The sequence below is a fragment of the Parus major genome, chromosome 2 (assembly GCF_001522545.3).
Source record: "Parus major isolate Abel chromosome 2, Parus_major1.1, whole genome shotgun sequence".
Lineage (NCBI taxonomy): Eukaryota > Metazoa > Chordata > Aves > Passeriformes > Paridae > Parus > Parus major.
In genome coordinates, this window is record NC_031769.1 from 117,028,313 (window position 1) to 117,052,560 (window position 24,248).

Below are 24,248 nucleotides of genomic sequence, written 5' to 3' on the forward strand. Positions count from 1 at the left end.
GCGCGGGCGGGCGGGCAGCCTGGCGCCGCGGGCGGGGAGGGGCGGGAGGCAGGCAAAGAGACAGGCAGGGAAGGAGGGAGGGAAGAAGAGAAGGAGGGGGGGAGAGAGAGAGGGCGGCCGCAGCCTCCGCGCCCAGGCGGAGCCGCCTTTCCCTTTCCCCGGCCGCCGAGCCCCGGGCGCGTTATCCTGCGGGGGCGGGCGATGGCCGCGCGGGGCAGCGGCGGCGGGCGCTGGGCCGCGGACGGGAGGAACGCCTTAACTTCCTAGAAGTCCAGGAGCCGAGAAATAGTAGCTGGTGTGAAGGCGAGAGAAGCTTGGTTTCGTTCCCGAGGTCCTCGCGGTGCGGTGAAGCCGCTGGCTGCGGAGGAAGAGGAAGAGCGGCAGCAGGAGGAGGAGGAGGTAGGTGCGGGTCCGTGGTACCCAGGGAGGGGAACCGGGACGGCTTCTACGCGGTCGTTCTCGTCCTTCCTCGAGTTCTTCGCAGCCAGGACGTGCAGCTGTTTCTGGAGAGAAGCACTGAAGCGTCTTAGGCAACGCTACTTTGTCAGGATTCAGGTACCCTTGAGGAATTTAATTTTGTGGAGGTTAATTAAAAGGCTATTGCAAAATATTATGGCTAAAGCTCTTTTGACAGCTCGTCCATTTGTTTTCTGTGTGTGTGTGTTTATGTGAGTTTTTCTCCTCCAGCAGCTCAAAGCAGTGCTGCTTCTAAACGTGCAGTAGTTTTGCAGGATGAAATGTGCCTTTCTTATTCCCCCATTAAACTTAGAAAACGTTGTCAGGCGGGTAGTGCGTTTCATCACAGCACAGCGGTGTCACCTGAATGCCCTTATGGTTCTTCCTGCACTGAAGATTTCTGTGAATATCACTTGCTGTAGTATCCTTGTAGCTCAGATTTGTTTATAACTTCTTTCAGACATTCCAGGTGGTTTTAGAGACACACACAGAATTAGACTGTCTTTTTAAGGGTTGATGTTACTCTATTTTGGATTCTTCTAACAGTAGTGTTGTTTCAGTCTCAGTGTCTAAATATAGTTCTGGCTTTTTTTTTTTTTTTTTTTCCTTCACCTGCACACCAGTCTCTTCAATGACTGTAATCTGAACTAATGGTAAAAACAGAAGCTGCATATGGAGGAGTATTTTCCTGAAGGCTTTAAGATACTTTAGATTTCAGGAAAAATTGTTACTAGGTTTTGGAAAGCATTTTGGAAAGTTCAGTGTTATTAAGGTAGTCTCCATACATGGTATTTCTTAAAGCTAGAAAACTGACCTATTTCTTAAGATATACTTTGAGATCCTCGTTTAGATCAGAAATGCAGCATAGTTGACGTGCCCATGTCAGTGAGAAGTACTGGTTGTTTTAAAAACCTTGTCAAAGCTGAAGAAGTAGGCACTAATGGTTACATGATAATGTAACATAATAATAATAATAATAACAGCATAATGTTTTAAAATTGCTTTCCAGCCTCGAATTCCCACCTGTGATGTAAATTGCAGCCTCACCACATCTGATGTTGTTGCACCAAATTTTGTTTTATGTGCATCAGCCACTAATCTGTGAATCCTTACAAAGTGCACCTTCTCATTCTCTGTGGAGCACAGAAATATGTAGGAGTTCAGTGTATGCTCTTAACTGTGGGAGTCTGTAAACTGAAGAATGGACATAGAATACTTGCTGTGGTTGCACTGATGTAACATGATGAATCAACTAACTGGTGGTGGGTGAACTGGACATGCAGTTTGTATATTGCTAAAGGGTCTTTCTCTTGCTTGCCTTTTATATTCCAGTGTTTAAGTTGTTATCTTTTCTTTATCCAACAGCCTCATGGTTCTAGGCAGCCATCAATTTTGTAAGGCACAGATTTCAAAAGTGTGATTTCTGGATTGTGGCCTGTAGCTTGGATTTACATATTTCATTATGTTATTATCCAGCTATATTCTGTTATATGGATTTTACCCTTTTGCCGATTACAGTACATAAAATTGGAATTCTGTATTTATGTAGTGAAACCAAGGGAGAGCAGTTGGTGACTTCTATTGAAGGTCATGTAGAACATGTCCAGTATATCTGGAATTGAAATGTGATGTTCTCTTGTTTAATTTTTATCCAGAGGGGTGAAATGAGGCTGGATTATTTGCTTGGTGTTCACTGAAGTCTGACTGCCCTCTTATGTAGAACTGACTATGTTGCAGGTGGCTGCTGTCAGCTGTCTGTAAGACCTCTTCAAAGTAGCTTATGGTGCTATTGCTGCAATTCTTGAGCTGTGCTATCCTTAGGCATCTACATTTAAAATTTAATTGGACCTTGCTCAGGCAGACTGAGAAAGCACACCAAGAAATGTGCAGGTAGCAAATGTAATACAAACTGGATTTTTTTAATATACTCTGTTGTTTGTGTAGATTGAACCATCTGAGGCACATAGTGGTCCTTGTGGATACTGTGGACACAGGCTAAAGTGGAAATTATTGCAGAGATGTGTTCAGGATTAAAAGACAGCTGCCTCTTACTGGCAATATTTGTTCTTAAATATTTGTTCTTTTATTACTCAGGGTTTGCTTACCACAGCAGAGAACCTGTGTTCCGTCATGTAATAAATATGAATGCAAATAGGTCTAATCCAGGCCATGAATCTTGTTACATGCCAGTTTAAGAGTAATTTATTGGAGCTTCTTTTGGGAGGTGGGGCTGAAGGGATGTTCTTGGGTGCAGTATAGCTGTGGGAAGTTAATGTTTGCCTGACTTCTCCGAAGTAAATTTGATAGAGACAAAAAGAGGGTAATTACTTATTTCATTATTGTGGTTGCATTTTCACTTTACTTGCAGTCCTTTCCTCTAAATAGAAAGATTCAGTTGAATTGGACTTTGCCCATGTTGCTGCAGAGGAGTGGTGCTACTAGAAATTTTAAAACTGCTAGGTAGTGGGTGGATGTGTAAACAGGGAGCAGGCTTTTTTCTTTATACCAGTGGCTGAATTCTCAACTCCCTCAAATTGTTCTTAGAAGGCAGTGTGGAGATAAGCCAAGGATTGGCTAGAGTATTTTGGTTAGTGCTCTCTTTTTTTCATTCAGGTGAAGTCTCACTAGAGGTCTACCCTGGTGTCTAGTGTTACTGTATTAAAATTGTGTGTAATGTGATATTTAAAAGGATGTCTTTTGTGAATGAAACCTGTTTTCTCCAGAACCTTGTTATTGAACAGCTTCTGGCCATCCCTGTCTCTTCACAGATTAGCAGTCTGTGTTCTGCTTTTGACTTTTTCTGGAGCATTTGCTTTCACATGCAGGCCGTCATCCTGTATTTCTGTTGCACTGTATTCTGAATATCTTGTCTCCTATTTCCTGTGTGTCAGCTGTCCATCTGGTAACAAGACAGGGACGCTATTTCTCCATAGAGAGGTTGAGAAAAAGTTGATTTCTGGGTTTTCTCCAAGATTGTGTAAGGTGCAGCGATATGTTGAGCCATTTTCTGTGTATCTGTGGAGAACGCTGAGGAAGTGATGAAAAGTATGCCAAAGTTGATACTTTCTCTAAAGTTAGAAGTGTTAAGGTAGTGTTTATAATGAATAATAGGACTGCCTCCTGTACCTTGCTTTCAGTTTCTTTATATGCAAGTTGTTTCTGTAACTGGTATCACAGGTGAGGTTTTCAGCAGCTGGTTTAATGATGACTCAGCCCCAAACTAAGTCCTTCAGGGTAGATGATTAGTGTATAGGGAAGTGCCTATACACTGTTCCAGTGTTCTGTTCCAATGGATATGGATCCTGGTGATTCGTCCAAACGTGCTTGCTGGGAGAGTCTTTTGGGAGTTTTATCTGTTCTTGTCTGAGTTTCCCTTGTGTTACTCAAAGAGTGAGTGTGATTTGCCCTGGCCTTAGAGGTATTTACGGCAGTGTGGCAGCAGCTGGAGAGGTGCCAGGTGAGTACACAGCTACCTAATCTAGCCTTGGACATTCTAGGCAGAGGCTGAAGCATAAACACCCAGAAAAAGATCTTTTGATTATACAGTGATAGGCCATTACCATTTTAAAAAGAATAGAAAATGTTTCAGTCCAGAATAAAATAGTCTAATTAAACTTCAGAAACCTTTTCTAATGCAGTTTACTTATGTAGAAGAGAGTAAAAGGAGGATGGCACATGCTGCTAAACTATTATTTGCCTGTTGTATGCAGGTCTTAGGCTACACAGAAGATTTTGTAGTCGTTTGTGGGTGTAGTAGATTTGTGTATGCTCTCATGGTGTCAGGGTTCTGCTATTGCTACGCTCTTGCTTCACTGCAGGCAAGGGTCAGCCTGAGGATTGATGTTGTTGTGGCTTCCTGCAGGAAACAGTGAAAATACTGCTGGCTTTTTGACAGCCCCCATGGAGAGGATGGACAGTGTGTAACTGTTGATAAGCTTGAAACTGTGCCAGGAGGACTGGTGACTTCTGATCTACTCTAACTTTTTCTCCTGTTCCAGGTCTCCATACTGTAGCAGCTTAAGTTTTAGCTGTTTCTGGACAACACTGGTCTCAGCATTTATATGTCTTGCAGGTTGTCTACATTATCTACATCTTTCACTGGTGGTCAGGTTTGATTTGAGGGGACTTACTTTGATATGTGCTTTTCTGAAGTTCCCTTCCCTTTTGGTCTGTTACCAAAGTTGAGCTGAGGGGTTGCTTGTTGTTAGTTCCAGGAAATGCTGTAACCAGAGGTAAAGATGTCTCTGCTGACAGTGTCTGTTAAACTCACTTCTACCTGGAATCCTTCAAAATGCTGCAATTTCCACTTTTGCAGCTGTGGATAAAAATGTCTCTACCGTTTTCTCTCCATTATTACTTAATGTAGTTATCACAGCATTAGTGGTTTTACATGCTATTTAAACTACAGCTGTGTTCCTGACCTGTAGCATGGTAAAGATTAAGGCAAGTCTGTCCCTATTTCTTTAGTCAGACCTACAGTTCAGATGTAAGAAGCTCTCAAGAGCTGATATGCTCGAGGCAAATAGAAATTGAAAGAAAGCTCTGATCTGCTGGAGTTTAGTGGCAAAGTGAAAATGCAGTTCTTCCAAGTTTGTCAGTTCAGCTTAGCGTTGGTGACCCAGGCACGGCTCAGAGGAGATGCCTCAGGGAAAGAAAATAATCACAGCCAGTGATCTTCCAGGCAGCTTACAGAAAGAAATGTGAACATTACAGTTTTAGCTTCTCAGATGATTTATTCTTCTTCTCCCCAGTAAGATGAACTCTTCCTGAATTAATCTGGTTGACACTTCCTCCTTTTGTTTTTAGAGATCTTTCAGCTTCAGATCTGAAATAAAGCTTAGTCTTCCAAGACTACAGCTTTTAATCCGTACGGCTCCTGTACTGGCATTTACAACTCTAACACTAAAAATAAGAAACGGAAGGGATGAGAGAAATACAGCCTGTGTTGTGAAAATGAGTGCGGGCAGCTTGGAAACCTTTGTAACAAATGTTGGTTTACAAAAGGAGAAGGACAGTGAGTGATATTAATCAGGGAACACCTAATCCATTTTAAAGCTTTACTTGTTTTTCTGTGATGAGCAGTAAGACAGATAAAACACAGGGGCTTATGCTCAGTTCCTGATACTGGACCTGAAGTGGCTAAAGATTGACACAAGTGCTTAGTAAAGCACTAAGTAAAGAAAAGCTTAGACTTAGTGAAGTCTAAACTTAGTGAAACACTTACTGGAAGTGGTTTAGTGGAGCTCTTATGATGGAGAGGAGCTCAGTTAACCTTTACATCTCAATTTTAGTATGTGGCAATGGGAAAGGAGCACTCTTAATCTCATGCTGGTATAAAGTTGTGGAAGGTGTGCCTTGTAATAAAGCTTTTAACAGTAACTTTCCAAAGGAAAATAGAAACCAATTTGAAACTCATGGTCTGTGTAACTGGCTTGAATGAGCTCTGTTCTAGACAAAAAAATAAAGGTGGGGGAGAAGCTTACTGCTCAACACTGTAATTACCTAATTGGTGAAGAAGGGAACAATCAAATTAAGGTAAATGCAGTTGTAGATAAAAATAATTTTCTGAATATCTTGCAGTATGGATGATCTATCACTTGGCTGTGATTGTAAACATTCCTTTAGTGGTTGTAAACATTCCTTTTTGTTAAAGTCATCAGCTAGATCTTTGAAAATTAACTGAATTTTAAATGGCAAGACAAGAAATAACAACATGAAGTTTGATGATCTGGCTCTTGAAAGCAAGAAAAATAGTCAGTTGACTGAGACTAGTTGGGTACCAAGAACAAATCTTTTCACTGGATTCCAGGAGCTTTGGCCTTTGTGCCAACATAAATATGGGTGTCTCTCTAATAGCAGAATTGCATGGGATTAGTTTGTGCTTTTTGGAAATTTATGGTATGAAATATAGAGTTCACTTTTATACTTCCCTGTTTTAAGAAAATAGGGAGTTAATGTTGAACTGTGCACTCCTAGTTCCTCTGGCTATTTCAAAGAGAACTGAGGTCCCCCTCTTTCTGAAGCACTCTTCTCATGTTTGTAAGTTGATCAGACACATCTTGTTCTAAGCACATCTTGTGCTGCATTTCAGCAGAGCAGTTCAGATGGATGCGCTGTGCAGGCCCAAACAGAGGATTGTAGCTATGCAGCATTAATTTTGGCTGCTCCTAAGCATTGCTGAAGTTCCTGTTATCAGTGGGGTCCAGTAAATAATGTGCTTGTGCTCAGGGCAGATGTGGAGAATACTGTCCTTCCATGAGTGAAGAGGCACCTGGTTTTCACTAAGCTTTCTGCCTTTTTGATGGCTTTATTCTCAGTCTCTTGTGTTGTGCCTTTCTCACATTCTGCAAGGAAACTTAACTTTTCCACTGAAGGGAAGGGGTGACCTTACACCCTGTGTTCTGCCAAACACAAAGCATGCACAGGAAGGGGAAAGAGGGGCAGAAAAGGTAAATATTCAGACAGACACATGATGCTGCCTGTGTCCCTCTCTAAATTCACATGAAAATTCAGTTTTTCTCATGTCATCTTTAATCTCTGATGTGATATTTAAATGAACTCAGCATGTTCTGACAAATCTGAAGTGCCCTCTGGTACAGACTCATAGAGTTGAAAACCTTTGGTATTGAAATAAATTGTTCTGAATGTACAAGTCAGTGGCATTTCTCAGATGTCTGATACCAGGTTGTCATCTTCAATTATTTCTTCATGCCCTTTGTTCCTACAGAGTATTCTCTGCAGTGGGTCCAAATCTGTTTCCAGTATGTCTACACAGCTCAGTGATTTTTTTGGACGCATTTGTGTCCTTGGAGAATGTGAGTGATTTCAGTGAAACAACAAAGGACTACAAGCATGAAAGTTTACAAAATAGGCATGATTGTGGCTTTATATGTGCATATTAATGTGCATTTCCTGCCAGCAAAAGTTCTTGTCACACAGGTTTTTAGCACTGTGAGTTAAGAGCTCCTGTACTTAAATTGTCCTTCTATGTTCACTTAAGATGACATGATGGAATTCACGTTTTCTCAAGAAAAGCTGCGGATCTTGGATCAGTACCGTTGACGATACCTCCTGATTGCAACACCCAAAGCAGAGTCCTGTAACGAATTTGTCACAAGAAACATAAAATGGATCTCAAAGAGAGCTGCCCAAGCGTTAGCATTCCCAGCTCTGATGAACACAGAGAGAAGAAAAAGAGATTTACTGTAAGTATGTAAGAGAGTAAGTGTTGTGGGCAAAGTCATAGGCTGTTGGTGCCTAGCAGTGCTGCTTGCTTTTCTTCTGAGTTTCATATTATTCTCAATAGTATTATGGAAATCAGTTTCCTTGCTCTTGTGAGTACTGGCCATAGTCCAGGGTGAAAAGTTGTGAGTATTTTACAGTGTTGACCTGTGTTGCTTTCTGCAAAAAGAACTTGCCTTTACAAATTTCTGCCATTTTTACCCCGAATTAGCTGCATTTTCTTATTTAAAATATTTACATATCCAAGTACAAGGAAAACATTTTGGTACCATTTTGGGCATTGATACATGATTTTTCATGAAGACATTTATTTTGTAAAAGGGATAAAGTGTGGATTTGGTTCTTTGTGGGGGTTTGTTTGTTTTAACATCCATTCTTTCACAGATATCCTATTATACTATTGTAATTTTTTTGTGAAAAATGAGAAAAAAATCATCAAATTTTTTCAAAACCTTTTTTCTGTCTTCCTTCCTGTTTCTGATTCTAATGCTTATGAGTTTCTTCCTATCCTGTTCCCATTTCCACTTCTTGTCATTTCTCTCTCTCTTCCTTTCTTTGCCTCCCAGTTTGACTTTCTGGTTGTGAAGTCTTCTTATTGTGCGGGAAATTCTTTGCATTGGTCATTGAAAGAAAAAAAAGGTAGTGTGGTATGGATTTTTGTTTGGCTTCTATATAACCCTAAATGACAAGATAAAAAACTTCCTTTAGAAAGCTCAAACTATTTCATTGCTCTTGTGCAACATCCTCTAAGATTTTTTTTTTAATTGAGTTAGTCACTCTTCAGATGAGGAATGCAAGCACCCTTATATGGAGTTGTTGTCTGAAGAATACAACAAAACAATGGTTTGCTATGAGTTATGTTGTCTCCTTTTCCTCTTCACCTCCCTTCCTTGGAGAAGAACAGTGCTGTTTTATTCTACAAGTGCATCAAGATGTAGCTTGGGGAAGGAGTGTGCTGGTAAGAGGAATAAACAAAAGAGAACTTTACTAATTCCTTAAACCTCTGCATTCATGTGAAACTCAGGTGAGCGGGAAAACCTTCGTGATAGTCTAAACTTGAGCAGAACAGGTTTGTTTTGTTGCCTCAGTGTTGGCAGTTCTGCAGTTAAAATATGCCAGTGTGGTACACCGAGCATGTAATAATGTTGTGATTCCCAGGTCATTTTACCTACAGGTCTATGAGACAACCTGGGCAGTGTAAAGGCACTTTCTTGTGTGTGCCCTTTAGAAAGCTGTACGAAACATCAGAAATGGGGGCCTGAGAGAGGAGGGGGGAAAGAATCCAGCCCAGCTTACACTGTGCAGAGGCACACTTCGTCTTGCTGGCTTCTGCTTTCTTTGCAAGGGAGTAATTAGCAGCTTGACAAGAAGTGCTTTCACAACCAAGCTTTTGGATATTATCACATATATTTTAGGATTTGATAACAGAAGCGAGGGTCATACTAAACTTCATGGTAGGAACTGTGAATTCCAGCATGTGTCAGTGCTGTTACTGTGTCCCCTCTTCCGTAGCTATGTGTAATGACAGGATCCCGTCAGTACTTTGACAGGGAGTGAGAAAGGGATACAGGGGGGAAAGAGTTCTTAACAAATTTGTGGTAGGTATAACTGTCTCCTTGATTGCTACACTGGTGCTATTTCTATAAAGAGTAGTAAGAAGGGTTTTCAGTTGGGCTGAAAAGGAAGGTCAGAGTGATAAAGGCTAGGAGAGATTTCAGGTGACGGTACAGCCTTCACCTTACCATTGCTCCCAGTATGTCTCACTGCTGCTTCTGAGACACTTCTAGAATCTTACTGGTCTGAACAGAAACTGAATTTCAGCTCAAACCTTTTGATGGCTCACTTAATGCTGGCATGGAAACAAGACAAGTATGTACAACTTAGCTTTCGCTAGCTTTACTTCTTCCCTTCACTGCTTTATCAGTTTACTTCTTCCCTTCACTGCTTTATCAGTTTACTCTGATAAAGCATTTTTGAAAACAATCATGTCTCTGAGCAGTTGTCATTCTGATAATTAAATGAACTTTTTAGTTTTTTCTCTGGAAGCGAACTTCTCATTCCTCCTGAGCATTTTCTTGACCTTTTAATGGACATTTGATTTGCTTTTGTTAAATACTGCATATTTTTTGTATATTTACTATCAATTTATTTTTTTTCCCAAATAATTACGTGTTTGCGCTTTTCAGGTGTTCTGGCAGGGAACCTCTTTTGCTTTCACTCAATTTGCTTTCAATTCATGGCAACCAGCTTCTATGTAAATCCACACTAGTTTGCTGTCCTGCATTTTCCTTAAGATTCAGCATTCACTTTCTCCATAAAATGAGTAAAGTATTTCCTTGTTTTGGACTATACCTAGCCTATATTAATTGCTTTCTGTCCTTGCTGCATATTAGGTCATTCTTTGGCTTGTTTTGACAAATAGCTTTGTTTTGGGTTTCTCACTTTTATCCCTGTGCTGTTTGATGTCTGAGGCCTAATTTTCTCTTCTGACCTGTTCTCATCTCCCTTTACACACAGATCATATACACGCTTATTAAAAAATCTCTTTCAAGGGTGCTGTTGGTCTGATTAAATCTGAAAACTTTGTCTCAGACCTGTGATGTATAATATTAATCCTCAGCCCCATGAGATCCCCAAAGAGATTAGAGTTCTCTTTGGTTTTGTTTTTTGTTTTTTTATTTGTTGACAAGAAACAGTTTCCTTACTTTGTCAATGATTGCTCTGTCAAAATTGGAAAACAGCCTACCTTTTTATTTTCCTTTGTTTAGTAAAAATCAAGTGTTTAATCCAGGAGCATGAGCTACCACAAATGGATTTGAAGGCTTTTCATTTCAATGATTTCTTTTGTGAAGAAATCCTACTACATCCAGAAATAGCTAGATCCTGTCCTGTCTGTATCTGGGAGTTTCAGGAATTCTGTTTATTTTTCTTCCTTTATTACTTTTATTAAAGCTTTGCGGTTTTTACCCACATACTATGAGTTATGGATGCATCATATGTTTAAGGTGTTTTCTATGACCAAATTTGGATTAGGAATAATTAAGACTTAAAAAGGTTATTATCTAACTAAGTCTAGATTCCTCCCCCCCCACCTTTCCAAAAATAAGCATTGCACATCTTTCTAATCATTACATAGGTGTAGCTGAGAGTAGTAATACAGCCCAGACATGGAATGGTTTTAGGTTTTACCAGATTCTTTGTAGATATTGTGTGTTTTCTTACTGCTCAGTTTGTCTATAACTGTTGCACTCGCAGCTGTTCCTTTGTTGGGGTGTGCAAGAGCTTTGTTAGTGGTGTGAATTGAATGATCTCATACAGGATTTTTTATGCTCTCTTGTGTAAAAAATGTTGATTGTGTCATTGTTCCACAGCTACTCTGAGAACAAAACTGTTTTAATTTAGCGGTTGCCAAGGAGGTGAATATCATCTCGTATCCTGAGTTATGCTTCCCTGTGCGCTCTGCTGTCTGTGCGTTCTGCCCAGCTACCTTGGCTCTCTGCTCAAGTGTGTTGGCATTGATTTGCAGAGGTGTTTTGTGTTTGAACGTTGCTCACAGGATTTCGTTGCTGTATGAGAGACCCAGTTCAGGAGGACAATGCTTAAGTTTTGCAGCTGAAGGTTTTGCTGTCTGCAGTGTAGGGAGGCTCTAGAAGGGGAGGGGGTAGGTTTTATGCTAACACTTGTTTAGTAGTATGAAGCAAAGTGGGTTTTCTTAGAATGTCTCATCAGCATTCTGCTGGATGCTTCCATCCAGCTTCCTGTGTTCCCCAGGGCCTGGGACTGAGAACAGCTTATGTGAGCAATTGACACAGCGTGACTGCAGCCCTCAGGCTGAGGAACTGATGCTGGTGGCTGCTACTTCCACTGTGGAGTTAGAGAGAGAGCAGAAAAGAGACTGAGGCATTGGTCCAGTTGTCTGTGTTGGGAATTAGCAGAGCTCTGCGCTCATTTCCTTACTGTGCCCATCCTCGCCCCTGAAGGAATAGCTGAGCTCCTTCTGGAAGTACAATGAAGTAGAGAAGCGAAGACAGCTTCTCCTGAGAGACAGGAGAAGCCTGCTGGACACACAGCTGCCAACCAGATTTGTGAATCCAGGGACTGACAATCTGTCTAGTTACTGAAGTCCTCTGTGACATGGCATTTGAAAGGCCAGAAGTGTGCAGCAGATTCCAGCTACGCTTCCCTTCATCACGGTGCTGTGTATTATGTTATATGGGCTGTATTTCAGCCACAGCAGCATTTTTGACTCCCTGAACAATTTGCCATCAGCCAGGATTCTTCTGTATTCAAGGTGTTGAAATGAACAGTTATCTTTGTACTTTCCATATGTACTTTCTCTTTAGGTTTTGGCGAAGGCAATCTTCAGTACTTTTAAATACTTTTCTTCTTTATTATTAGTCTTTATTATGGATTATAGAGTTGCTAAAAAAATTTCATATTAAATTTTAATAGACTACTATCTGATGGTCAAGTGTTCTTTTTTGGATATTAACTAATTTATGAAATTCCACTAAATTAATTTTGGTGTTTTCGCTTACTGGTGTTAAAAAGAACAAGAAAGAGATTCTGGTACTTTACAGAAATTTTTTTAATCATTTCTGTTGATGTCTGTGTGACTTAGCTGTAAGAATTACATGGTTTGATAAGTGCATTTACACAATAAATTTAGCAAGTTGCCCTTACTTCCACCACAAGATTAAACCTGGGAGGTTTTACTAAGCTTTGTGGGCAATAACACTTCTTCTTCCTACAGGTTTACAAGGTGCTGGTCTCTGTTGGCAGAAATGAGTGGTTTGTCTTTCGACGGTATGCAGAGTTTGATAAACTTTACAATACGGTAAGCAAAAAGCAAGCTATGAAATCATGCCAGAATAGCAGAGTAATGCTTGCAATGTTGTGGTTTGAGTTAATTCTCTCTTGAGGAGTTTGGGTCAACATTTAATAACCATAGGAACCTAATTAAAGAAAACGATGGAGAGGGCTTTTTAAACTTCAGTTGGTTTGAATTTCAGACTCAAAATCCATTTCTTTGTCAGGTTTTTAATAGTTCCTTGGGATCATAGCTTAATGAAACTTCCAGTTTAGTTGTTGTCAAAACATAAAATGTGCTTTTGTTCATGATAAAAAACTGACAAAACATTTAGATAGATAAATTTCTCCTAAAATAAGTGTTTTTCTTTGAAGTACTGAAAGCAATGAACAAATCCTTGTTTCTTTATAGAAATTTTCTAGTCGTTGATGGAAATTCATATCCGCAGTTTCGTAGCACAAAAAAAAATTGCTCACAAAAAAAAAAGCTCAAACAGGCCCTTTGAGCAACTAAGTATGGATTTCTTGGGATTGTTGCTAGAAGTGGGTTTTGCCCTTGTTACATAGTGGGCAAGTGGAGTAAATATTTGTTCAGATATGAGTCTGAGTTATATGTGCTGTGTCCATGCTTTCCTCCAGTTCTTCATGTTTAGAGACCACAATTTTTGTTTTAACAAAAATGGAAGTAGTTCTCCTCTGATTCCCATACTAAAATATTACCAGCTGCTTATTTGTGCCTTCCCTTCCACTGTCTCTCTGGGAAGTAGTCAGGCCTTCTCTCTTCTGCCTCCCTGTGCATGGATTTACGTACAGCAGTGGTCTCCAAACACAGGCTGTGAGCTTGGAAGTATTCTTGGAAATATTTGAGCTGAAATGCCCCTGGATACCCCACACTATGCTTTGCCTGCATCTTGCAGGGATAAACCTGTAAGGGATGTGAAAACAAAAAATCCTTCTTTCAGAGGGAGCGTTGGTGGTCTTGTTCCTTTGCCATGTTCTCTTGCCATTTGGGTTGGCCTTGCTCTGCTGAAGTTTGTTCAGCCCTGGTCTCTTTAACATGGCCAGAGGTGAGGTCCTGGGGAAGCATAACCAGGAAACGTTTAGTCCAGTTTCTCTTCAGTGTAATTCATACAATATATACACCAAAAAGAACTTGTGCTGCTAACTGAAAGAAATACTGGTGTTGCTAAAGGAGGAGGAATTGCCAACTACTGTATTTGAAAACTACTCTCTTAAAGTGTATGAGAGTAAGATTGCTCTTGTGGAGCACTTGAAGGTGAAGTAAATGTCAAAGCATGATTAGTGTCAGGTTTGGGGATTTTTTTTTATTATATAATTTGTTGTTGTTGTATACTATCTTCTGGTCAGTTTATCAAGTGTAATAATAATTGAATTATCAAGTGAAGGATCCTAAAATAGACTGTTCATCTTTCTGCAGTTTTGTCGTAGGGGTAGACCGCATGTGATTTCTAAAGCTTTGTAATTTGAACAAAACCCAGATGCCTGTATCCCCAGCCCATCCTAAACCACATGCATACAGCCCTGTGCAAGCAGGCAAGCAAGAGAAAAAAAAAAAAAAAATTCCAAAAGAGATAGAGGCTTGATGGAGGACGGAAGAAAAAAGGAAAATAAGAACAACACTGAAATTTGTTTTGTTCACCTGGGGCAAATAATTTAGCACTATAGCTCTAGTAGTCCGTAAGATGAAGATGTGATGGCCTTTGAATTTAAAATGGTATGTCTATTGCAAACAAGCTGAGTACAGATTGTTCTGAGTATGTTTTTTTCCCCCATGTGTATAAGAAGAGGAAATGGCACAGCATTACTAATAATCAGGTGTTCGAACTGTTCTTCAGAAAACAAACAAAATGCAATTATTTCTAGGTACTTTAATGTCTAAGCACAATCCAATTTTATGTGTTTTGTTTTCAGCTAAAGAAGCAATTTCCCACCATGAACCTGAAGATTCCAGCTAAAAGAATATTTGGAGATAATTTTGATCCTGGTATGTCATCATCTTGTTATTCATTTTGTCAGTTTCTTTATATGAAAATTGATCTATTCCAGCCTACAAGAAGCTATCTTAGATGAGTTTTGCAGCGGTCCTCAAAACAGTGACTAAAGCAAAGTTTAGTCATGCTTCAGTCAAGAGCAGGAACTAGTGTGGGTAGGTGTTTTACCTTGTGACAGTGAACAAAGCACTGCTTGGTCGCCCAGTGCCTCTCTTGCACTGAAGGCTATAGCTCCTCCCAACCCTCCTGTGTTCTGATTCTGAACTGTCAGGTGTGATCTCCCTCCTATAAAAGCAAAAGCCAATCCCCAGACTCTTCCTAAGCCTTACGCGTAGTCCATTTTAAACTTTCTTTGTGTGACTTCCCCCACCACCTCCTCTGAGAAATGAAATAACTCAAGGATTTATCTTTGAGGACTTTTGAACTCTCTGTATCTAAATGTGCTTCCTTGTACAGTTTAGGTGAAAATGGACTTCTTCTGTAAGTGGAACAACAACAGGAAGCGTATGCAGTGTGACTGTGTTGTGCTCCAGTTACCAGTGATAGGTCCCCGTTTAGCTTGCTCTGTACACAGCAAAATACTAATGAAAGTCACTTGTAAAGTGCCTTCAAGTAACCTGGGTGGCACCATGGGTGAATAACTAAAAAGGCAAATGGGAAGGCCAGGCCATTGCTCTGTGTGTTTGTACTATTCATTCAAGCCATTTTTACTTCAGGCTATTCCTGATGCTTTTTGGACCCCTCACAACCTTCCCTGGCTTGCTGATGTGGTCAGACTGTTTGTAGTTTCATCTCCTCCTGCACCTGTTTCAGTCATTTCATATTCTCCTTTGCTGAGGAGCAAATGGATCCAAAGCTGTTGAACTCTTAGGTTCTACTCTAGGTGTGGGTTTTTAAAGTTCCGACAAACGAACCTAATTTTTGGCAGTTGCAGTTAATTATCTGGATCCTAATGTGAAATTCCATTTTATTTTTTATTCGAGTAATCAAACACAAGTATTCAAGCTCTGATGTTCTCTTCTGATAAAGATGTAAATGATTGCCAAAAGTTCTACATGTATTTTGTCTACAGGGATTTCTTGTTTAATTCTGGTTCCTTTTCTCTGACCTTGGGATTTTTAGAGCTGGCTGAAGACAGAGAATGCCATGCAGTCTGGTTTGCTGTTCAGGCAAATATGCAGGTGGATTTCTTCGAGCCAAATTTAGGAAACTGGAGTTTTAATGGGGGGAAAAACCTCAACTAAAACTTTATTTAAATTATATATGTAAAACAAAGTCCTCAAACTTGTTTTAAATTTCCGTGAACTACGCTGAAATCGTTGAAGCATGAGAAACTAAATAGTTCTCAAGATGTTTCTTGCTGGGAGGCAGGGTGGAGATGGAGCCATGATGCTTATGTAAATAATTCTTTTTCTTAACACTGATTTATTGAAGCTTTGATGTAATGTTTCTGCTGGCTCCTGAAACAAGTTAACATATTTTACAAATATTGAAAAGGTATTTTATTTCTGTAATCCATCCATGGATATGCAGCATTGTACTACTGCATTGAAATGCAGCGGAGTGAGATCTTTATATCCCTTTACCCAAATCTACCAAAAATACTGTCATTTAAATCGCCATTTAAATGCTCCAATTTTATTGGTACATAGGTTATTTTAAAATTAATCTTGTTTGAAAACTTGAAAAAATGGAACAGAAACCAGTCAGAACACAGAACCTGAAAATGTCAGATGTTACAGGTGTTTTATGTTCACCAGCATGGAGAGCCCTGTAGGCTTATAGTGACTGATGACACTGTACATCTGCCACCCTGAAACTGCTGATGTTGTTCGCTCCCTTAACATCGTATCTTGTATGCAAATTTACTTTTTTGTTAGATGTCAGTAATTTGGGATTATTAAATACCTTAGAGAAGGGTCAGGGATTATATCCCTCAAACAATATGGACATTTTTCTTAATATTTTAAATACAGTTGTTAATTAAAACATAAATTTTAATTTACAATTCTAATAATTGTCAATAATCTGGATATGACAATCGTTGGAATGCCTTAAAAGTAAGTGCATGAGTTGAACATTCTTTTTCCATACAAATTATTGTCGATATGAGTAATGAAAGATAAGATTATTCCATTTTACACTTTATGTTAGAACTCGCTTTCTATTCTAAATCGTTTGTGTATCTTTCCATGTTGCTACGGAACAGTTACGTGTCTTAAGCTTTTTAGATAAGGGAAGGGATTCTGAGGATTACCTTTTTTTAATGTTGGAGCTGATGTCCAAAATCTAAAAGAAAGCATTTCATTTTGTTATCTTTGATGGCTCTATCTGGGTGCCTGCTGGCAGGATGAATTGTGCAATTTCCCCCCTGCTATACATATATTTTGGAAATATGCTGCTTGGTGGGACTGTTCATGTAAAAACTTGACTTGCTCAACTGATGTCAGGTTTTGCCTGTGGGTTCTTGGGGTTTTCATTCCTGTGGAATCAGATGCTGAAGGGCTCACCCGTGCAACGAAGGCTGCACAGGTTAGTCTGCTATGGTTAAACACTGTTCTTGAAGCACAAGGTGGCACTTCTAATCCACCTGGCTTTCAAGGTTTTTAAGTAGTGTTGCAGAAAAAACTGAAATTTCTTCTTTCAGCTCAATGTTTCAAGCTTGCAGTTTTCATATGTAGAACCAATCCTGTTCTAAATCAGTCATGGGCCAGTCTCCTTTTAACTGCTGTTTTAAATCCTAAAAAACCTGAATAAGAAAATAAGTCTTTTTCACAAGATGACTGATGATTCTAATAAATCTATTTTTTTCAGATTTTATTAAACAGAGAAGAGCAGGACTGAATGAATTCATTCAAAATTTAGTTAGACAGCCAGAGCTATGCAACCAGTAAGTAGTTTCATTTCTGTTTTATAAGGGCTGTTGAAAAGACATGAGATGAAAATATATATTAAATACAAAATTGAAAATTAGTTATTTAACCATAAAGTGTATTTTACCTGTTCAGAGCTCTTCAGTATAAAAAAACCAAACTTTATCTTTTGAAGAAATTTTTTTGAAGAAAAATCTACAGACTGAAGAGTACAAAAAGTTTTTTTGTTTCCTGAAAACCAGCCTACAAATCAATTTGCAGTCAATTAACTGATCTTAATTCCAGGGGTGCAGATTCCACTGTAAACTGTTGCTGTAGGGCAGGTGTTTGTTTTGCCAGTGGCTGTACTGTTTGGGGGCCCAGCTGTCACTTGCTGCTTTGTTGCTGGCAGTCAGTCACTGTCTGCATCCTTTTTTCTAAGAGCAGTTCATGTGTGCTCCAGAATGTGTTTAAAGCACAGTAACCACGTGGCTTAATTAGCTCGGTGAGATGGTTTGGGATAACCAAGCCTAAAGGAAATGATGCATAAGCTTGTACCTAAGGTGTTCCCAGCAGAAGAACTGCAGGAGTGTTCACCTCCACCAGTGGTGAATGGGAGGTGGTTTTAGGACAAAGCTCCAGTTAAATCTGGAGAACAGCACTTTGTGTATGAACTCATTTTGGGGCACAGTGGCACCTTCTTTCAGTTGAAAGCTGTGATCAGTTTCAGCTAAATCCATGCAGCTTTCTATGTTGCTTGAACTGGTAAAATGGTAAAGCTCTATGCTTGGCTTTAGTGTTGAGTAAATGTCTTTAGTACATATGCTTTGTTTAATTAGCCTATTTGTACAGCCTGTGAAATTGCCCATTTCCCACAGGAAAAAAGTAACAGAATATCGCTGCAGTTCACAACATGCAGTCACATTTTCTTCTTTCACAGCAAATGAACTATTTAATGTCCAGTCAACCTGAAATGTGTTTCCTTTCTAGATAAAAATAAAAAAGGAGCATTTTATATATACTTTTGATTAGTGGAAAAAAGTGAGTAACAAAGTCTTTATGGAAGGATACCTTTCTACCAGAACAAATACTATGATGGTACTGTTCTTTGGGAAGTAATAGAAAGTATTTTAATTTAACAAATTACTGAAAACCAATCTGTTTTGTTTCATTGGGAAAGGATACTGGTTTATTTAGGCTAATCTCCTCCTCTGGTTGTCAGTATATCCAATTACCAAATATTTTTGCTTCAAAACATACTATATTTGTTCTCCAAAGTTACAGTAGTGCTTTTTTGTTATAGAAGCACAGAATGGTGTGCTAAAGAAAAAAAAAAAAAAGCATCAAACCTCAAATCTACCTGCCTCCTTAAATTTTTGTGAGCTTTTCAAATTGTTTTATTCTTGAACATAACTTTACAAGAATCAGTCTTCTATAATACGCCACTTAGCTTGCCTGATCCATTAAACTGACTTAAACCAGGGTTAAGACATAGGTTTGATAGTGTTTGGTGCTGATGAAAGTGTGTTCAGTAATAAACTTATTAAACAAAGTTTTACAATAAAAACGACACCAAAATTTGTCTTGTACTGTTCTCTTCCACCTCACCCTTAAAGAAATAGTGAATTAAGGGGGAGAAAAAGCCTTTAATCCAGAGTTTAGTGCAAAAACATTTAATTTTGTAGTAATTCCTGTGTTGTTTCTCTTTTAATCTCTGCAAGGTGACTGTTTTTCTGAAATTGGTGTTTACTTTTTTGCAGTGTTGCGTTGCAGCAAATTATATTAATAATTGTGTAATCTATCACCTTTTCTGTGGGCCACTGAATGTTATAGAAGAAATACCAAATCTTTGATCTTGGTGCTTGAGATTTTTTGTAAAATCTGATAGAAGCTACTCAGGGGGTATGTGATGACTGAGTCTTCACAGATAGTCCATCCTTGCTTTCTTAGTTTTGCTTTAATGTGCTAATTAAATTTGGTACTAGGTCAAATAACTTATGTAGTTATTGATGTACAAGGAAGACTTAGTGGGTTGTGCATTCTCACAGAACCATTAGGAAATCCACCTGCACCTCAGCATCTTTTAAACATTAAAAGCAGTATCCTCATGTAATATATTTTAAGTCCTGCTTAGGAAAATTATTTCATTAAAAGCTTAAGGATGATTCAAGGTGTTCTCATTTCTCAGTGGGAAGGCACCTGAATATCTGAAGTGAAAAGCACAAATGTCAAATTCAGTGTGATATTTACATTCCATCAGAGAACTTTTTCTTCGGTCTGGCACATTTCTTGAATATTGAATCAAAGCCAAACCTTTTTGTTCAATTAAAAAATCCAAGAAGAACCTAAGGTGTATTGGAGTGCTTAGAGAGACTGTGTGACTGTTGGTAAGGATTTTCCTGCAGTCATTGTCAGGTGGAATACAGGGTGAGATGACTGGCTTAGTCCAAATTGGGAAGTGGACCAGCTTCAACCTGCGTTTCCTCCGCAAACTTACTGTGATAGACAGCTTTCTCTCATGGGTAGAATGCAGGTGTTCCAAGAAAAGGTAGGGCAAAAGGGATAGAGATCTGATGATGTGTCCCCCTTGCTGACTGATGTTAATAGGAGCTGGGAGTTTGTTCCTAGTGAGCACTGTGAGCCTCCCTAAAACACTACACAGCTCCTGAAAGTGGGCTGCTCACCCCCTCAAATGTAGGTCTTCACTGAAGTATTAATGCCTTTAATTGATGTCTATCAGAACATGTCCAAAGAAAACGTGTTTGAAAAACAGGTATAATAGAGGATGCATTAAAGATGTAATGCAGTTATTTTTAAATTGTCCAAACTAGCTCCTTAATGAGAATGAGAACATTTGCATAACTCTTGATGAACTCAAAGATGACAATACTCTGCAACCTGTGGGGAAATGAGTTATCAGCAGGGTTTGAATGTGTTTCTTAGAAGAAAATCAATCACAATTTTTTTCTGATTTCATGATCTGATTAATATAAAAGTGAATGGGAAATCCCTGAATTGTAGAATCTTGCAGTCCATGTTGGGGAAATCAAACCTTGCATTATAGTATTGTCCTTTTTCAACATGTTATTGTGCTTTACTGTATTAAGGCTTTTTCAACCTTTGCTTTCTCTAAGAAAAGTATATTTCTTTCTGTAAGAAATATACTAGTGGTTTACTTTTTAGGAAAATGTGGCAAGGAGAGGGAGGAGCTGGGCACCATTATTTAAATAAAGTGTGTCTTAAATGTTAAGTTACTGTCACTGGCTATTAATTCTAACATTTTGCTTTAAAATCTGTGTGACTTTTTGGGTTTGCTCATGTTTCTGTGTGTCCAACATTTATTGTGCAGTATTACATTGTTTTTGCAGGAGGACTTACGCAGAATAAGTATTACATAAGCAACTGTATTTAAGCAGAACTTGACACCCTTTTGTGTATTTCAGAGATAATCCATAAAACAAATTTATTCTGTAAATCATAAAAATCCAGACAAAACCAACTTTTTCTGATAGTGTATGTACAATGTATATTGAAGCATCCGTTTTGAAATGGTTTTCTCAATCCTTTTAATTTCATAGGTGAAGTTATTTTAGGAGTCATTTCTATGTATCCTAAACTACATTGATTTAATCCATGTGAGCTAATATAGCATAGAAGTCCTATCAATCTGTGTAGCATTTTGCCTAGCACGCTGCAATCTTGCCTAAAGAAATTGGTATACTAAACTTTTTATTTTTAATCAGTAGTTCTTTGCAGTGCTTTTAGAATTGCAAATGTAAACAGTGTGACATCAACCAGTTATGGTTCTGACTATTGTGGATTGTGGACATTTTGGAATACCTGCAACTGTACAGCAGCCTTTTCCTGTGAATTGATACTTTTATGTTTTTCCTGCTGTGAATTCAGTCATGAACAAAGTTACTATAGTAACTATTTGAGAGGTATTACAACATGCTCTATTTAATCAGCCAGTTGTCCAGAATAATTAATGCTGAAAGGTAAGCACGGTCTGTTTCTGTTGTTCTGTCTAGTGAAAAGCATTAACCTTAACTTTTTATTCTTGATTTTATGATATCCAAACATTCTGAAACTTAAATTGTTGCATCAAGACCCAGTATTACCACAATGTTCAAACCACTGTGATTTTTGTCTTCCTGGCCTCAGGATAAATAGAAATAGATCAGAATTTGGAGTTTATATGAAATAGGAAGTATTAAACTGAAATGATGGTGGAAAATTATGTGAACAGTCTTGTTGCTGTGCTTTAAACCTGAAAGGTAACTGAAACATATTTCAAATAGGACATAGGTATACAGAATGTAAGTGATGAAGACTGGGAGCCTCATAGCCTAGGATATGTACTGAATTTTCTTGTACTGAATGACTCATGTGTAGTTTCGTATTAGTGACTGCCCCGAGTCCTTCTCAAACAACTTTGTCTCTGAAATATAGGTAAGATTTCTTCCTCAATAAGAAGGTTGCCTTTTAGTGAACTGAAGGAGCTTGAAAGATTCAAATAATCTCTTGAAGTGGTTTATACAGGCTACACACAATACCCATTTTTTTAGAAATTAATTTTTCCTTAGTTGTATTACATGATTCTTTACTTGCACTGTGCTGTGGTTCAGAAAGATGTTACATTATTTTGATCTGTTGGACAAGCCTGTCTTCCTGGAAGAAGAAATTAATGTTCTTAGAATTCTCTTACTTCCTCTAAGTCCTTGTTCCTCCAGCCCCATCAAGAGAGATCTTGAAAGCTGCTGAATATAAAATACATCTCCTTAGGTACTGTGGAAAGCCTGTCACTAATTCCTGAAGCATTTGTGTCCTGCAGCTGACTGGAAGCATTTCTTAACCCTGTTTTGACAGTGGCCAGTCAGAAAGAATTCTGAATACAAGATCACCATCTTCTGCTTTAAAGCAAATGAGAAGAGGAACGTTACTGCTGTGTATCTCTTGGAACATGTGTCTTTCCTTAGGATACAAATGATGTATTTCATTCCCTATTGCATTGGACAATTCAATTAATTTTAGAAAACAAAAATTTCAACTCTTCTGTTTTTTGGAAGGGTGGCTGCTGGCCAGTTAGAACTCATGTTTTCTTCTGATAATTATCTTTGAATGCAGTTCTGCAGTGTTACCTTCTGAAGTCTTCACATACATATATTTTCCTAAGGTTTTTACAAGTGAAAAGGTTTGTGCTGTATAACACACTTGGCAGTTGAATTATGTTGCTTTAAAAGAAAGTATTGCTTGTACACAGTCCTTAATTACCAGAACTTAATTATAAAACTTTGTTATGAGTAACTCCTCTGTATGCTGCTGTTCAATTCTATGCTCTGTGTTTCTGGCTGAAAATCATGCAGATTATTGGTGTGCTAATAAAGTTAACTGTGTTTCTAGCCCAGATGTCAGAGCGTTTCTTCAGATGGACAACCCAAAGCACCAGTCGGATCCATCTGAAGATGAAGATGAAAGGAGCAGTCGAAAGGTAATAAAACAGAAGTAGAATAGTCTTATAAATTTTAGGTACTTGAGGGCAATCTTCTTAGGTATATTATTTACTGAAAACTACTACTAGGTTTTGCAATAAATCCCCTTCCTGTTCTTTTAAACAACTCAGTTCCACTGTGGGCTGTAAGCTGTTTTTCTGTCAGATGTGAACTGCAGGGAGGAGTAAAAGTGATTGCTGGCTTTGTCTTGCTTATTCCCCCCTTGCTATATGGGTTAAAGAAACACGACTTTAGTCATAGCTTTGCTGTCAGAGATTTTGCAGTCTGTTTAAAGGTTCTTGCTAAGAACATCTGGCAAGGAGCAGGGGAGTTTGAATGTTTAATTGTCTTTTTGTTTGCTTGTGTGTTCTTCTTTTTTAAAGATGGGGAGAAACAGAATTCTCTCAGGGGAAAAAATGCAGTCATTCTAAAAGTCACTTAGGAGCAAGGATGGATTTGATTTCATTCCACATACAACACTGTGTGAGGTCTGAAGTTTCTTTCATCAAAGAAGCCACTATATAGCTGGATGGATTCTGTGATAATTAGTTTACAGCCTCCAGAAGCAGTGCTGTTTGAAAAAAAGGAGTATTTCTAGGAAGGCAGAAGTGCCATATTTAAGCTTGTCTTCTCTATTATTACTTGGTGTAAAGATGTGATATTAATACTTCTCTTCTTATTCGGCCCCTGTTAAAGATGTAAGAGTTGTTTCAGTTTGTGTCTGATCCATGGGAGATTTAGTGTGTTCTGGAAGTTTCATTTCCAAAGTCACTAGTTTAAAATACCAGTTTCCTCCTCCTTTGACAGGTATTTTAAGCAATGGGGAATGATATAAACTGTCTGTGGAAAATTAATGATGTGTCATACCACAGCAAATTCCAGAAGGAGAGCTACTGCATAATGGCCAGGACCCCATATTTTTGGTGGAAAATTCACCATATGGTTACTGTAATGATGAAGCCAAACAACAAGGAACACCAAAAAAAAAAAAAAAAAAAAGCTTTCAATAAAAAAAAAATCTTTTTTATAGTAGCTCTTTCAAAGCTGTCCAGTACCACTGGCTCATTTCAGTGAGTAGTGGCATCCTGTGCTGCTGTCAGGCCATTTTCCACTTCAGGAGTACAGGTTTGTGCTGCCTGTCCCTAGGTAACTTATATTTGAGTGCAGTTTATTGTTCTCTGATAAATTCCAGAACCACAATGAGAGTACAAATACTGCTTTTCTAAATCAGAAACAAAATGGAGAAAATCACGTAAATGACAGTGGCTTCCTCTGCTCCCTGTAATTTACAAATTCTGCCTGGGTGTGTACCAGTAAGATACATGGAATTCCAGGAATTGAGTTATTTAACCTTTAATGTCAGGATAGAAAAGGTTGGTAATGTT

The 24,248-nt window shown here is 38.7% G+C and overlaps 1 protein-coding gene across 5 annotated transcripts in view; it reads left to right on the forward strand.

Moving 5' to 3' along the window:
• The window catches only part of SGK3 (serum/glucocorticoid regulated kinase family member 3), a 54,702-nt gene that overhangs the window by 21,807 nt on the left and 8,647 nt on the right, over window positions 1-24,248 (forward strand). For 2 of the 5 annotated variants that reach the window (XM_015617539.3, XM_033512280.1), the window contains exons 2-6: window positions 7,457-7,661; window positions 12,452-12,535; window positions 14,440-14,512; window positions 17,334-17,409; window positions 22,775-22,862. In XM_015617539.3, coding sequence (XP_015473025.1) covers window positions 7,584-7,661; window positions 12,452-12,535; window positions 14,440-14,512; window positions 17,334-17,409; window positions 22,775-22,862 — 399 coding nt within the window. In that variant the 5' untranslated portion in view covers window positions 7,457-7,583. Of the gene's footprint in view, window positions 1-175; window positions 400-7,456; window positions 7,662-11,452; window positions 11,990-12,451; window positions 12,536-14,439; window positions 14,513-17,333; window positions 17,410-22,774; window positions 22,863-24,248 lie in introns of those variants that run through there. The other 3 variants (XM_033512281.1, XM_015617538.3, XM_015617542.3) reach the window with 3 other exon arrangements.